We start from the raw sequence: 16,170 nt of genomic DNA on the forward strand, positions 1-16,170 counted from the left end.
TTGTAACACACAATGCCATCTATTGATACGCATTTTGTCAAAGTTCGGAAAATAATTTCAGGTCAATATTGAATAATATTACAAGGAAAAAACTTCATCTTCAACCCATTTATAAGTTTCACTACTGCGCACGGCTCTTCTCTCAGGTTTAGGCCATAGTTCGCCACGCTGGCCCAATGCGAGTTGGGGCCTTGACACGTTTTCCGAAGGTTGTGAATCTTCTTCGACGTGCAGGTTTCATGATGATGTTTTCCTTTACCGAAAAGCTCATGATATATTTCAAATAAATTTCGCACATAAATTCCTAGAAACTCAGAGGTGCGAGCCCGGATTCGAACCCACGACCCTCTGCTTGAGAGGCAGTAGGTCGAACTATTAGGCTATCACGGCCATTTACATAATATACACTGAAAATCAGCGTCATCGTCTTTATTCGGATGTGACATTAGTTGAGTGAATCCTTTTACATACGTCACAGCCGCACACATGACATTTATTCAAATTGAAGTAAATATTGCACATAAGAAATGTATAGAGTCTATTTACAAAGAGCAACCCTTAGAATCTGCCTGACGAATGAATAGTAGTTTAATGAACGTGACGGTTTCCACCACAGAAGAAAAAAAACAATAGAAGTGACTTACGCCTCGATTAGTAACAGAACCGATGTCGCCAAAACTCACACATTGTTAATTTGCAACACTACACAATCTTGATATTGATTGGACGTAGTTTCAAATTAAGATTTAAAAAGAACTAATAAATTCTGGATTGTTAATATAATTTAAACTTTACCCTATTGACATATCGCTGAAAGTTCTATACCATCGATACCTATTATTGCAAGTTACGACGTTTTGATATTATATTGAAATTTCAATCAATGTGCTGCCATCTAGCGGTTCATTGCTGAACGACGACGAATTGAAGTTATTAATTTAGTTCTCCAAACAAGAAGCGACCATATTGCGGGGGTAAGCTTTACTTCCGTTTCTTGTAACAAAAAAAAAATATTTCGGAAAAAATATACACAGTTAAAATAAGATAAGAGTTTCCGATGACATGAAATACCAACATGGGTAATACTTTTGGTGCGGCAATCATTTTTACACTCCAACAGCACAATAAGGATTTTAGAGAATTTGCACGAAAGTATGACACAACCATACCATACAAAACGAAAATGGCAGACTGAGCTCAGATAAGTTTTTCGAGACCTATAATTGGCACACGTCAGACGCTAACTAAGCACTTCTACTATATTTATTGTTCTATGGTTTCCACAATGTAATTTGCTTACCTACAAATAAGGGACATATTTTAGTAACATCGTAATTCTCACACAGTTACAACATAAATGTCAAATACGGCTGCTAGAAGAGAGTTGAATAAAGACGCGGTGTTAATAAAGCGTGCTATTAAATGTGATCCAACCTCAAGAGTCCTTTTGTGCCGTTCAAGGTCCATATCTTAACTCTCTTTCAGCTATCTTTAATTCATCTTAGTATTCGTGTAGTTTTTAAAAGAAGCATCTTGTATATTTTAAGTTAATTGATAACATTACTCAAGGTGTTTTGAACAGTGGTTCAGCCGCGCGAAGGAATGCCTTCTCGAACTCCGTCGTGGAAAAACGGTCCACAGACGCTCTGAAATGAAATAAAACGAAAATTGAAGCATTTGATGTATATTTATTTTTATCGAACATCATGATGATTTTACCACGATGTTGACCGATTTTTCGTGAAAATATTCCACTACTTTGTTATTATTATTGATTTAAAGATCTAGCGAAGAAAAAAGTTGTTCCATTTAACCAAGTCATCAGTTGGTTTTTTATAGAGCTCTCAAAATGTAGAAATTCTGAATTAAAAACAATTTTTTTTAAACCTGCAATTTACAGAAAATGTTTAAGGATTTTTAACACTATGTAACGTAAATGGGAACGGAACAGATTTTTTATGTAATTTTTTGGCTAATTGACTAGTCGTCAATGTCATGAAAAATATATTGACAGATCAGGTGTCAATGTCATTATTGTTACAATGTAATTAACCAATTGTAATTAAGTTTTCAGCTGCCCTACCAGGACCCCGATTCAAAACTTGCATTGGTTCGATTGGATATATCGTTCTCGAATCAGAGGGCGCTTTCCGACCTATTCAAGAGCATTTCGTGTTAAATAGGATACGATATCGTTATCCAACAACGTTTACGGAGTTAGGCGGTGAAATAGATTATAGGAATGCATTAAAATAAATTAATAAAATTGAACAAAATCCACACTTTATTTAAAATAATAAGATGTTTCCATATTACATTCTTGGTTTCGACTCATCCGTAGAACAAAGATCTATGTGCAAGACTACTCGTTCTCAGGACATAGTACGTTTCGGTCGTTCTTCTTCGCTGTGGATGTCAGATCGAGTGTTGTTCGATATTATATTTCCGAAACGAAATAAGATATATAAATTCTCTAAACACCTTACAGTAGGCCTTAGTTTGAATAACGAAATTATTATCTTAACGTACTTATTCTTTTTTCGTTATATAATCACATCGGACTCTGTTCTTCGGATGTGTCGGTTTGTCAACAATAGGACGTTCGGTAACTTTCATTCGATAACTGTGTTTTGAATAACGTTTGTAGCCTTTGCCGGTCGGGAAGTTCGAATAATCGTACGGGTGTGATGTCATTTGTGTTGTCGGTTTGGTTTCGAATAATCAGAAATCGGTCTACAACTGAGTTACCTTAAGGTTTTGAATCGACCCATGATTTGATTTATGATAGTCTTCCATCTTTTATTCCTCGCTTCGTAAATTTCAAGTTTCTGGTTATTTGTTTTTACAAATGTATAATATGTATATACGTAGTGTTTTTTTCAAGTGGGATAGTATGGGGTAATCCGAAACCATAAAAGATACAAGGAAACTACCTTACAAACCATTAAGTGTTTTTTTGTGTAAATAATTTTGGCCAAGCGTGAGTGGTCCATAAAATGATAAAATTGATCAAGATTTTTTTAGTGCTAATCAATTCAGTTTCGTGAAGGGATAATTTCATTGTACGGGAAGGAAAAGATCAGGACACCAGAAGTTGGTCAAATTTCATGAAATATTTTTAAATCAATTTTATTCATTTTTACGGACAACTCTACTTGACTACGCGAAAATGGTTTTCACAAAAAAAGACTAAATGCTTACTAAGAAGTCTTAGTTTTCTTCCTTTTTTTTGTATAATATCAAGTGACGGGACGAATAAGTCGTCCGCCTGATCTTAAGCTACACGCCTGTCCACAACAGTTGCAGTGCCACTCAGAGCTTTAAATCGCAAAGATCCGAGACGCACTGTCACTGCGCCCGACATCCTGAGACGTAAGTCGACAAACAGTTGGAGCTCTACTGCTGCTTAACTCTAGTATCTAATTTAAAAAATTTCTATGCTTTCGGATTTGTCCCATTAAAAAAACAGTCTGTATATTATAGAAGGGACCGGTAAGTACAGTGGAGAACTAAAGAGGAAGAGCCTACCTGGCGGCGGAGACGATGCGGCGGCGCTCCGCGGGCTCCAGCGCCAGCACCTCCAGCACGGCGCGCGCGTACTCGTCGGGCTCGGCGGCCAGGAAGCCGGTGCGCGACGCGGGCGCCGTCTCCACCACGTCGCGGCGCGGCCCGCCCGAGCGGTGCGCGATCACCACCAGCCCCGCCGCCATGCACTCCACCACGCCTGCGGCCAGCGTCCGGCACAGTTAGCTACTGCCGTCCTACCTACTACTGCCATGCTAAGGGCGCTGTCAAATTACAGGCACGTTCCCAGGGTGACGGGCGCACAGGCAGTGCCCCTCGAATCTTTGCGATTTAAAGCTCTGAGGCAACTGTGAAAACAGGTGTGTAGCCTACCATCAGTTACTATGTAACATCCCTCGCGTACAAAATCGAACCAAAAGGGCTCGCGAAAATAACTTCGTACAACTTAAGGCTATGGGCGGGGGCTAAATAAATATGTAGTACCTCGTATATGTAATGATGTAATAATATTAATAATATTTTGGTGCTGTAAGGAGGAACTTGAATTTCTTATATATTATTGTAATTGTTATTGTTGTTTTGTTTAATAAGTAAGTCTGACCTACATGAGAAGTCTTACGTTCTCACTGCTAGGTATTCAGTTAATCATTAAGTAGATCTATAATTGTGTTAGAGCTTGCTCACCAACAAACTGTCTTTAGTTTGGCGGGAAAAAGACTTCTGTAAAATGTATACTATTTGAAAAAAAAAAAAAAAAAGAAAATACCTACGTTATAACAACCAACCAGGCGCTCACTACGAAGAAAAAGGAACCTAAGCTAAGCACGCGCTCAGAGAGGTGAGAATAACGTTGCCCACCGTGTGCAGTCGTGCAGAACCGAATGCTCACAAATGAAAGATTTGTATAAGCGCTTTCGCCGACGTCGGCGCACTCGGCAGTAGGCACTTATCACGTAACCTTGAGCGAGTGACAAAGCCCTGGCATTACTGCGTTCCGGTTTTGAAGGGTGCTGGTGAAATTACAGGCACGTGGAACTTGACAACTAAAGTCTCAGGAGCAGTGGCAGTGCCCCTAATATCTTTGAGATTTAAGGTCTGAATGGTACTGCAATGTTATGGACAGGCGTGTCGCTTACCATCAGGCGCACGACTTGTTCGTCCAGTCACTTATGTTATGTGCATGAGGACATGCACGGCGTTAGGATTGTCGAGTGTTAGGTTTGATGGTCAGAGTAATTTGTGAAGATTAAAGTCTAAATAATGGCAACACTGATTTTTAATTTGTAAGAACGTGGATTCGTGAGGGAGCAGCGAGATTAGCTAAGTTGAATGATGTTGTAATAATTCTGTTACTCATTATATTGTTGATTGATTATTCTGATAAATTTATTTCCTCCAAAAAAATAATAAATACTGTGAATGTGACTTTTATTATAATTAGTTATTACAAAAAAAGAGCTAATTTTACCTAAACGAAACATTCTTTCATTTTTCTTTATTTTTCGATTTACTAATCCATTACTAAACCCATATTAAATTAATGAACCGATGATTCATTTTCATACAGACTATGCAACCATACCCTGGTCATCTTTTGGACTAACATTTTTCAAATACAAATTTAATATGTTGTTGAAATGAACATTGTTGGAAAAAGTGATGAGATATCAAGTAAAAATCTTCAAAATATACGTGAAAGTGTTACTTATTCCATTTATTGAGTGATTGCATTCGAATTTCATCCAAATCCGGTTTCTTTACGTTTCCTGCATAATGGATTGAAATGGACTACACTACATCTGTGTTTCCTGAAAAGTACAATTTAGGGCTATTCACGGACAATAGCGTACCGTCGTCGGTTACAACATCGCTTAACATCAGATGAGGTTATGGCCAAGCGTGTGTCTATTGTGTATAAAAAAAATGACTTAAACATCGCTTACTAATCCCAAAGTGCTCGTTCCACATCGCGTGAATGCCGATGGTGGAAGTCTGGTAGAGCTGCAGCAGCCGCGCGTATGACGCGTTCACAACGAACTCGACGCTGTTTTCCAAAGACAGATGCTTCGCGAGGTCCTTCAGGTTCTTCACCCGTTCTTCATCTTCAGCGTTCCGGCAGGACCCCACAAGGACTAGTTTTATCTGAACAAAAAACAAATGCTATTGCGAACAGAGCGGTGGTAACTAGTGGTCTGATAATCAGATGCTTATTTACCTACAATTCGGTTGCTTGCTGCGTGAAATGCGCTTTTGTATTGACAAAATGATAGCTTGAGTGATTAGCGCGGTTAAGTTTTTAGCCGCGATAATATAGTATGCCATCGACACAATAAGAAGATTGAAAAAAAAAAACTAGCATTGACGAAATTATAAATAAAAATTAAAGAAATTAAACGTTTAAAACGTTACTTGTAATTCTATGCAACTTTTGAATTAACTGTCATTTATTACGAATGATTGGAATGGAGGGAGTAATCTACCTAAAGTATAAACATTTTCTTAGTATGGATATTTCGTCATCAATGCGTACAAAATTTCTAATCTTTCCAAAATATAGGTAGTCTCATGTTTATTTTTTAAATGGATAAAGTATTTAAATACGTAAGTACCTATATAAACACAAATACAATATTATTTTTTTATGACAATAATGTGTAGCAAATACTTAATAGGAAATAATAATTTGTCGCCAATGTACTCAAATATCATTAAATAACAGGCATATTCAAATATAATCAGTTCCAAGAAGTCCTGGGATTTTTAGAAGGGAATGTCCATGTTATTCTTTAGTTTAGGAATCAACGGCCTTAATTCCGATCACTGGTTATCACATTATAGAAAACAAAAAATGTAAATACTTTGGACATCATGAAAAAAATTGTAGTTTTAATATTGTTTCACCAAAACCATCGCACCATTGTTTAAGTTTAAAATTTGGCACTTGTAGATGTGCAAAGCACTGAGATCCAGTACGGCTAGCACGACAGGACGCGACTAGCACGAGAGCGACATACAGCGCGAGATACTGCTATGCTCTCGCACCAGTGCCTTGTCGTGCCAGCTACGGTTGACATATTCCTGGTCATCATTAAACTTTTAAGATATTTTTGCTGAGCTCCGATTTTGAAAAGTAAGGGTGCTGGTGAAATTACAGGCAGATGGAACTTGTCAACTTATGTTTCAGGGTGACAGGCGTAGTGTCAGAGCCCCTGAGATCTATGTGATTTACAGCTCTGAGTGGCACTGAAACTGTTATGGACAGGCGAGTAGCTTATCATCACGCGCACGACTTGTTGGTCCCGTCACTTGATATTATAAAACAAAGTTACTTTCTTGGACAGATAAACAAAATCTTCGATATAAAACTTGTGTACCTTGTTCCACAGCAGCTCATTCTTGATTAGCAAGTTCCTGAGCTCGTACATTGCCTGCAGCATCAGCGGGTGGTCCTTCTCTGGACGGAACTGCGCCACAGACAGGATACGGATGGGGTCCGATTCTTTCACCAGCGACCGCAGCTGTTTTAGCTCGGATACCTGACATAGGAAGTAATATGAGGATCTGCGTATAATGTATGGAGTATATACGAGTGAAATCAATATATACTAAACTAGTCACAATCGACATTTTTCTCGTATTCCTTCAAGATTAGACCGCTTTATAATTACCTCGCAAGGTGGATAGACACGGTGTGTGCTAAAGGGCATACGCCACAGCTCGTTGATGTGGTCCTCTGTCCAGGTGCCGTTCACCATAACGACGTGTGCGCAGCGCCCAGCAATACCATACATCTGGACACAATTGCATAAGCTGATTCACCAAGGTGAATTTTAACTGCCTCCAGGGCCCGACTGTCACGCAGAGGTCCCGGGTTCAATTCCCGGACCGGGAGAAATATTTGTATGGCCTATATTTATTTCTCCTGTGAGTTTGGAATTTGTCCAGTGAAGTACTGCCACCATATCTATTTCTGTTGCCAAGCGGTGATATGAGCATTACTGCAGGGTTTACTGGTTTACTGGTGAATTTACAGACACATGGTACTTGTCAACCTATGTCTCAGAGTGAGTGGTGCAGTGGCAGTGCCCGTAAAAAATATTCATAATGCTTAAAATCAAAATAAGGAATCATTCTTAGAATGACAAAGTGAAAATAAGAAAAGGACGACGCCACGTCCGTGGCACAATCCTCGACATTTATTCAAAGAGCGTGCTTTTTTTTTTATATATATATATAATAGACACACGCTTGGCCACAATCTCACCTGATGTTAAGCGATGATGTGACCGACGATGGGACGCGTTTGCCTAAAAAATGCCTATTCACTCTAGCCTTGAATAGCCCCAAATTGTACTTTTCGGGAAATACAGATGCCGGTAGAGCATTCCATTCCTTTGCCGTACGCATCAGAAAGGAGGAGGCAAAGCGCTTAGTGCGAATAGGTGGAATATCAACGACATAAGAATGGAGTGCTCCGGACCTTCTAGTCGACCGAAGGAGGAACGGTGAGGGCGGAACCAAATTGAAAAGTTCCTGCGCACACTCCCCGAAATGTATCCGCTTATTAAATGATATTGACTTTGGCAAGTTTTTTTTTATAATACCAAGTGACGGGATGAACAGATCGTGCGCCTGCTGGTAAGCGACACGCCTATCCATAACAGTTGCAGTGCCACTCAGAGCTTTAAATCGCAAAGATCTAAGGGACACTGCCACTGCGCCCGTCACCCTGAGACATAAGTTGACAAGTCTCATGTGCCTGTAATTTCACCAGCACGCTTACCCTTCGAAACCGGAACGCAGTAATGCTCACATTACTGTTTGGCGACAGAAATAGGTAAGGTGGCAGTACTTCCCTGGATGAACTAATTCACAAGGAGTTTTTCTGTCACTGAATGGCTATATTCTTACCCATCCAAACAGTTTATAATAAAGTAACTTGATCCAAGTAAAGACGGGGTTCCTGGCGATGACGCTGGCGTTGTTGTAGCTGACGATGCGGTGTTTGACGCGGCGCATCATCGCCGCTGTGATCGTCGGGTAGTGCACATAGCAGCCCACCGGGCACTGCGCCAAGTACCGGAATATGGGGTAAGTAAATGCAAACCCGGTTGTATCTATGAAGATATCTGAAAAGCCAAACATAATTAATAAGGTTGATTATCCTCATTGAATAATATGCACAGTTTTATGAAGATTTCATATTTTAGTTTCAGTCCACTTGGATTCATAATACGGAATTCAGTCAGTTTCTCAAGACCTAAAACTCTCCGAATACTGTATGGTGCGTATGTCCGTAGTAAATTGGAATATGGCTCCCAAATTTGGAATCCATGTTATCAAATTTATGTAGACAGAGTTGAACGAGTCCAGGAAACATTTATGAAATACTTATGTTATAAAATGGGAAAGTCTTTTAATTCAATCGAATATCTACGTCCTTGTATGGATCAACACATATTGCCTCTTATTACCCGCCGGAATATTGCTGATTTAGTGTATTTGTTAAACATCATAAACGGTGATGTCGACTGTCCCTAATTACTGAGTAGTATTGTATTTAATATACCTATGCGTTCCATGAGATACTACCGTCCTGTTGCAGTTCCCACGGCGAGGACTAAATACAGACAAAACAGTTTTCTTTATGGGGCTTGCAAGAATTTGAACGATGTGTCGAGCAGAAGTGAACTTAATATTGACATATTCAATTCTAATTCGAACTCATTAAAGCGTAAACTTGTGGACGCGTTTGTTTAATGGGCGATCATTTCGTGGCGCAGGTATTGGGATATATATATAATATATATAATTTACATTACATATATATACATATATACAAGATGTAGCGAATCGCTACAAATCTTTTTCTATATATTTTATAATAGTCTCTTTAAGTTTTAGTTTTCTACTTAAATTCTAAATTTAAACGTGATTGGCGTGATTTCTTGACTTTTGTGAGGTTTTGCTTTGTGACAACGTGTTTTCCAAAAATATTAATAAACTGTAAGTACATTTCGATACCTTCAATGAACACTAAGCCAACTTAATTTTTAGACCTGTTCTGTTTTTATTTTGTTTTTTGTTTCTTTTTTTTACAAAATTCGTTTTTTTTTGTTCTTGTTTCTTTTTTTCACAAAATTCGGGAAGCACAATTAAGATTATATTTATATTAAGCAGCCATACTTACTAAGGCAAATAAATATGGCTGTTTACAAAAATAACAGAAGATGACCAAAAAATAAAGATGGCGTAGTGTTCATTGGAGGTATCGATTTGCTTGGTCTTGCTCACTCGTTGTTAGCACCCATCCCTTCACCCATTTGATACAGTCCGCTACATATTTGTTTGTTTTGTTTGTTGTTGTAAATATATTTGTTTTTTAAATGTATTTGTTACATATTCATTGTATCTGCTGTGACCACTTTCTAAGTGCTCATTGTTAAGTCATTATATAATTATAAGCGAAAACCTTTAATTGGTTGATGTTTTTAATTTGTTGTTAAGCTGTTGGTTTTCCACGAATAAATAAATAAATAAATTACTGCGTTTCGATTTCAAAAGGGCGCTGCTGGAATGACTGACCCATGAGACATGTCAACTTATGTCTCAGGGTGACTGGTGCACTAACCTGCCCCTCAAATCTTTGCGATTTAAAGTCAAAGTCATACAGTCACTCATTCCATAGGTAAAATTTTTACACTTGAAAACTTGAAAACGTCAATTTTTAACCTACTGCTTTTTCACTACGCTGACCTCCCTGAGAAGAACGAGCAAGAAACTCTAGCAATTGCTCTTTTCAAATAATCTTAAATGCTATGGAATAAAATAAAATACACTTTGAATCATAATTGTCTGGAATCTAGACTCTTGTTGTCTTTCCACACTTCTTTACCTAAAGCTCTGAGTCGCACTGCAACAGTTTATTGTTTAGTTGATTATGAACAAGTGTCGCTCACCATCAGGCGCACGACTTGTTCGCCCCGTCACTTAGTATTATTTAAAAAATGTAAATGTGTAGTAAATTGAAAATATATACATTACCGTTATAAATTTTGCATAATTCAAATGACAATCAAGAGTGGAAAGATATTAACACATTAAATTGATTTGCAAGTTTAATACGGTATTGAGAGAAATCGTCCTCATTGGGAATTACACGCTACTTGAAATGCAGTACAAAACAAATATGGATACCATACATACATGTCACCTACAACGTTAATTATCGTAACCTTTATTATGACAAAAATGAATTATATACATCACAACACAGAACATAAAATTAGTGTGTAAATTTTTGTCTGTTAATATTGTACGTCCATCGTGATCGTGAAACAGAGGACTATGAATAAACACAAAAATCAGATAAATTATATGGTTATTATGCACTACCCTGTATAGAATTCGTTTAACTAAGGTAAACGATTCTTTTGTGGAGAATTGTACTCGTTTTTACAACAAGATTCCAGAACATTTATATTAAAATTATCATTTCCTAAGTTTAAAACATAGATACATGAAAAGTATTCATACGAAAAGTCATATTACAAAATTGAAGCGTAGTCCTATATGACTTTTCAGTTAGAATGTTAGATGTATAGAAAGACAACAGAGCCTAGATTCTATACAAATTTGATTCGAAGCATTTAAGCTTAGGTATTTGAAAAGAGCAATCCCTGTTAGAGTTTGCTCATTCTTCTCAGGCAAGTAAATTTATTTAAATGATTCTTGATTTTGAGAAACAACCGTTAAATTGAAAAATATGAAGATAAGAATGCACTTTTAGAAATTGCTGTAGCCCATCATCATCATCAACCCATTTATATGTCCCCCCGCTGGGCACGGGGTTCCTCTCAAGCGAAGGTTACGGCCATAGGTCGCCACGTTGGCTCAATGCGGTTTTGGGGGTCTTCACACGTTCTCTGAGTGTTGTGAACCTTTTTCGACGTGCAACTTTTATCACGAAGTTTTCCTTCACCAAAAAGATTCGTAAAACTCAGAGGTGCGATTCTGGATTCGAATCCACGGCCCCTGCTTAAGAGGTGGTAAATCAGACCCCTATTCCACCATATGTGTGCGCGTACTACATTTGTTTGGCAAGACAGCTCACTAATATTTATTCATCAATAAAAACTACAAACCGGGATTGAGTTTTAGAAGGGCTTCCATTCCGAGCACCATGGATCCCAAGCTTTGCATCAGCAAAGTAAAATATGGATATGATTTCGCCTCAATGGTCTTGCATAAAGATAAACGGACAAAGTTCACTCTGCTTGGTTCCACTTTCACATTGAATTGATTCTGGGCTTTATCCAGAATAGTCTGGGGTTCTGCTATTTCTACTGTGTAGATATATATGTTTATATCAGGGTATCTGAAAATGAGAAATATTTTTTTATAATAAAGTAACTAAAGCACTTGTATTATATAAATTGGAAACAACAACGGTACCACAAACCCCCATATCCCAAGACAATAGAGAAAAGTTTATTTGTTCATTTTCCTGGCCTGGAATCGAACCTGGGACCTGACGAGGTGGCGACACCGTGAAAACCGGTGAGTGGTTTCTACCACTGAGGCCGTCGTATCGAAATCATTGTTTGGGAATTTGTTTTTTAATTTATTTAAATTATTTTCTTGTGTTATATACATACTTAGGTAGTTCAGAGATGTAGAGACGATGAATGACGAAGACGATGTAATAGATTCATAAGTCAAGTGTGAGCGGACAAGCTGTTGAGTTCTGAAGGCAACAAAATGTAATATGACCAAACTGAGGATCTCGTAAAGAAAGGTCAGTTCTAAGGTGACCCTAACAATGAGTGTGTATGATATGGATTGATGCATGTTGATGATGTGAATGATATGTGATTGTAGCAAGAGGCAGGCTCTTTCTGCCTACCCCAATGAGAAAAGAGGGTGAAGTGTGTTTATTTATAAATGTTATGCACATATTTTAAACTTAAAAATTTACCTTAATTATCATTGACCTATTAACAAATTTGTTTGTAGGTCAATATTAATTATCAATAATTTAGTATTGTCCAACCTATTAAGTATAATGACTTGGATGGGCTAGACTACCTTACCAATAACTTTAAGCACAATTCAAATTCATTGTCAGCCAATGTATGTACACACGCCAGGTCATCAAGCTACACGTTGACTTATATTGTTCTGTTGCACTGGAGGCGATTTTCGAACAAAAATGTGTAGTCTGATGTGCCGTTGTCCGTACAATGACAACCTCAGGTCAACAGTTAGCATTATGAGCTATTTTGTGTGGGGCTATTTAAGAACAGTTTAATTTATTTTTCATTTTTTCATTTATTTAAACTTTATTGCGAACAAAATAGTACAAATGGCGGACTTATTAAACTGTGAATGACATAAAGTGGACCACATGTCTAGAGTAGTGTGGCCTTAATTAAAAAAACTATCTTACCTGACCAAGAGAGCTTTTATCGCAACCCACAAAACTCGTTCCCCTCCCCCGCCCGCATTGCAATATGGATGAAAAAATGCCACATTGGCTCCATCCGTTTTCCTCCGTTGCAGCTTGCGCTCATATATCCGCATGTACCATGACGCAAAGATGAACGCAAATGGAACTACTATAAAGGCCGTCAATAGGATAAATATGACCAGAATGAGGGGTATTACTATAAGAAGCCTGAAAAACAAATTCATTGTTATACTGTAGTTTGATACAAATATTTATTTATCCTCCTAAGACCCCATGTAATCAAAATGTACATAATATGTTCAGTTCAACATTATTCCAAAGACCTCATAGACGTTCAGTGTATGTACACTACAATAAAAACGTTGCATTCAAATTTACCATTATACATGACCGTAAAGTATCTAAAAAATAAGTCGTTCATACAAATCCATATGCTAGAATTGTGCCTGATCATTACATGTGCCCCTTTTTTACAAAACAATAATGAAATAAAGTACATTACAATGATTTCATATTATACAGGGTACGCATTTTCGAATTTTTTTTTTAGATAAAACATACCTAACAAAAAATATGTACACTTACTTTATTACAAGTTTACATAAATACATAATGTACGTATTAGAGACCAAAAACGATCTGGCAACGTTCAGTTGAGCATCTTACTTGAACTTGTACTAAAAGCAGTGAAAGAAAGCTAATTATCCCGTCACACTATTCCTACTGAATAAAAAACAGGTGAACTATCAATGCAAGCAGTTCATAGTTCACTACTGAACTAAAAAGACTGAGCACGACAAAGTAATTCAACTTGCCCAGTGCTGGGAACATATACATAATAGTTCACAGTTCATGAACTATACAAGCCTAATCATCATCATTAACCCATTTACACATTCCACTCGGCTCGGTTCTCCCCTCAGGTTAGTATTTAGGCCATAGTCCACCAATATGGCCCAATGCCAGTAGGAAAATTCTGCTGTCCGCTAACTAAAATGTGACTGAGTGTGAAAATATTTTTTTGAGATAATAATAATAATAATAATACTTTTTATTTCTCCACAAAATACAACAACAAATAAGAAGTACATAATCAATCTTAGTAATTTTAGAACAGTATTTTGTAGGAGCTGGTGCTTGCTATAGGCTTAACACCTGTGCTACAAGTCACCAGGCCCCAACCCTTGCAAATGAAACATATGTTACTAAGTATACATATACCAACCACAAATTATATGTATGAGAGAAAAAATAAATAAATAAATAAGTTACGGTAGCAGCAAAACCTTCGAGATAATTCTTTTATGTGCACGCGCTGTGTGTGTGTTTTTGGTTGTGTGTAATTTGGAATACCTGTGTGTGTGTGTGTATTTGTGTGCGCGCGAGTGTGTTTGGGTGTGTGTGATTTGGATACATGTGTGCGTGTGTGTGCATGTAAGTGTGTGTACCAGTAACGGAACATTAAGTTTGATTCAGACTATTGGATGAAGCAACTTTTCCGTATCATCATAATTTAATTTTTGCAACCAGTTTGCCAACCTCTTCTTACATTCGAAATTATTCAACCCAAAAATGTGAAGCTCTCGATGGAGTTTATTGTAAAGAAAATATCCAAGGAAACAGAAAAATCTGTGGCTAAAGGCAGTCCTCAGTCGGTCACAAGAGGCCACTATGCAATTTCGCCTATCAGAGCCACTGTCATAAGGTGTAAGGGTGTGTTGTCTCAACACCGTCCAGAGGATAAAAAGTTGCCTAACAGTAAGAACTTAGGTACTTACTTAGGAACTTAGAGATATCACAAAAAACCATAACCCAGTTTTAGAACATTGAAATTATTTAATGATATTTCGGCTATGCATTGTTAACATAAGTTCTCACAAGTCGAACACGTTAACTAATTATAAAAGAGAATGTTGTGCACTATTTTTTGCTATTTAAAACGGATATTTGACCATTTGTCACTTAGCCACATTTTAGTTAATGGACGGCAGATTTCACAAGTTTTCCGAGGGTTGTGAACCTTCTTCATTGTGCAGGTTTCATGGATGGTTTCCTTCATCGAAAAGTGATAATAAATTTCAAATTAAATTTTGCACATAAATTCCGAAACACTCAGAGGCCCAGATTTGAACCCACAACGTCTGCTTGAGAGGTGGTAGGCCAAACCATTTGCCTACCACGGGCATGCTTAATACTTGCATATATTTAGTACATTTTGATGTACATTGGACATTCAGCACATCTCCTAATGTAGTTTGCTGGGCCTTAGGAGGTTGATTATTTGGGAGTTACGTTGATGCAGTTTTGCTTAGTTTGAGACATTTTCAATAATGTTTTCGAACATTCAATATCATAATAATAACGCACACACTCAACATGTTTTAAAACGTTTAATATGCATACATACAGAATTTGTATCAGCGTTGTACAGAGATAATATGCTAGTGATCTTAACACAAGCTGAATAAACAACAACTATTTGTCGAGTGTGGTGTATAGTTACAATTTCACAGAATGTTTTAGACAGCATAAACTGTACTCACGTGAAACATATCCAAAACATTGTGAAAATAGCAAAAATTTCACATTTACGGCAATTCTTACTTCTATGAGCTTGGCTGAAACACGTGATACCGCTATATTAATTATAATATTTTAATTGACATTGTATATAATAACTTCAATTTTTCATTATTATTTATTACTCCCATTTAACCTTAAAAGTAAACAATACGTTCGATGTCATAAGGCTACGTTCCGATTTCTTCTTCAAGTGTCAAAGCAAAAATTGTCAAACACATACGAAGTGAAAACATAAATAGAATTCATATCTCTAAATAATATATTATGATTGATATAATACGCGAGTATGATCTAGAATTTGGTACGGGTTCGGTATATGAACTGAATATACAATAAGTTACAATTTTTCTTAAGTAACTTCACTTTAATTAGCTACGTGATGTAGCGCGAAAATTGACTGACTTCCACTATGACTTCAATTCTATAAGTTACGATGTGTATATGTTGTTAGTGTATTTTGTCCATCCTCTAATGTTGTTAGGTACTTTTTTTACTTTTTGCCATTCAGACAATAATGCATTATCACGAATGCTGCAAGAATGTTATATAAAAGTTGCGATTAAATTTCATCACCATCACCATCAAAGCCATGA

At 37.2% G+C, this 16,170-nt stretch overlaps 1 protein-coding gene across 1 annotated transcript; it reads right to left on the reverse strand.

Moving 5' to 3' along the window:
* Positions 1 to 302: 302 nt before the first annotated feature.
* LOC113227640 (GDP-Man:Man(3)GlcNAc(2)-PP-Dol alpha-1,2-mannosyltransferase) lies at positions 303 to 15,644 on the reverse strand. The gene is made up of 9 exons (XM_026460601.1): positions 15,538 to 15,644; positions 12,974 to 13,201; positions 11,670 to 11,902; positions 8,437 to 8,654; positions 7,194 to 7,316; positions 6,900 to 7,061; positions 5,469 to 5,667; positions 3,529 to 3,724; positions 303 to 1,646 (listed from the first exon to the last, which is right to left on the reverse strand). Exons 1-9 carry the CDS (start codon positions 15,555 to 15,557, stop codon positions 1,565 to 1,567), a joined length of 1,461 nt encoding a protein of 486 aa, XP_026316386.1. The 5' UTR covers positions 15,558 to 15,644; the 3' UTR covers positions 303 to 1,564.
* Between the last annotated feature and the right edge of the window lie 526 nt (positions 15,645 to 16,170).

This window comes from Hyposmocoma kahamanoa, unplaced genomic scaffold (genome assembly GCF_003589595.1).
Source record: "Hyposmocoma kahamanoa isolate Upper Pololo Valley unplaced genomic scaffold, ASM358959v1 212, whole genome shotgun sequence".
NCBI classification, from domain to species: Eukaryota; Metazoa; Arthropoda; class Insecta; order Lepidoptera; family Cosmopterigidae; genus Hyposmocoma; species Hyposmocoma kahamanoa.

Coding starts and splice junctions, on each gene's coding strand:
- LOC113227640 (XM_026460601.1), bottom strand. CDS start 15,557: ATGTTTTGGATATGTTTCAC. Junction 7,317..8,436: donor ATTATAAACTGTTTGGATGG/GTAAGAATATAG, acceptor AATTGTGTCCAG/ATGTATGGTATTGCTGGGCG. Junction 5,668..6,899: donor ATGAGCTGCTGTGGAACAAG/GTACACAAGTTT, acceptor TTTTTTGTTCAG/ATAAAACTAGTCCTTGTGGG.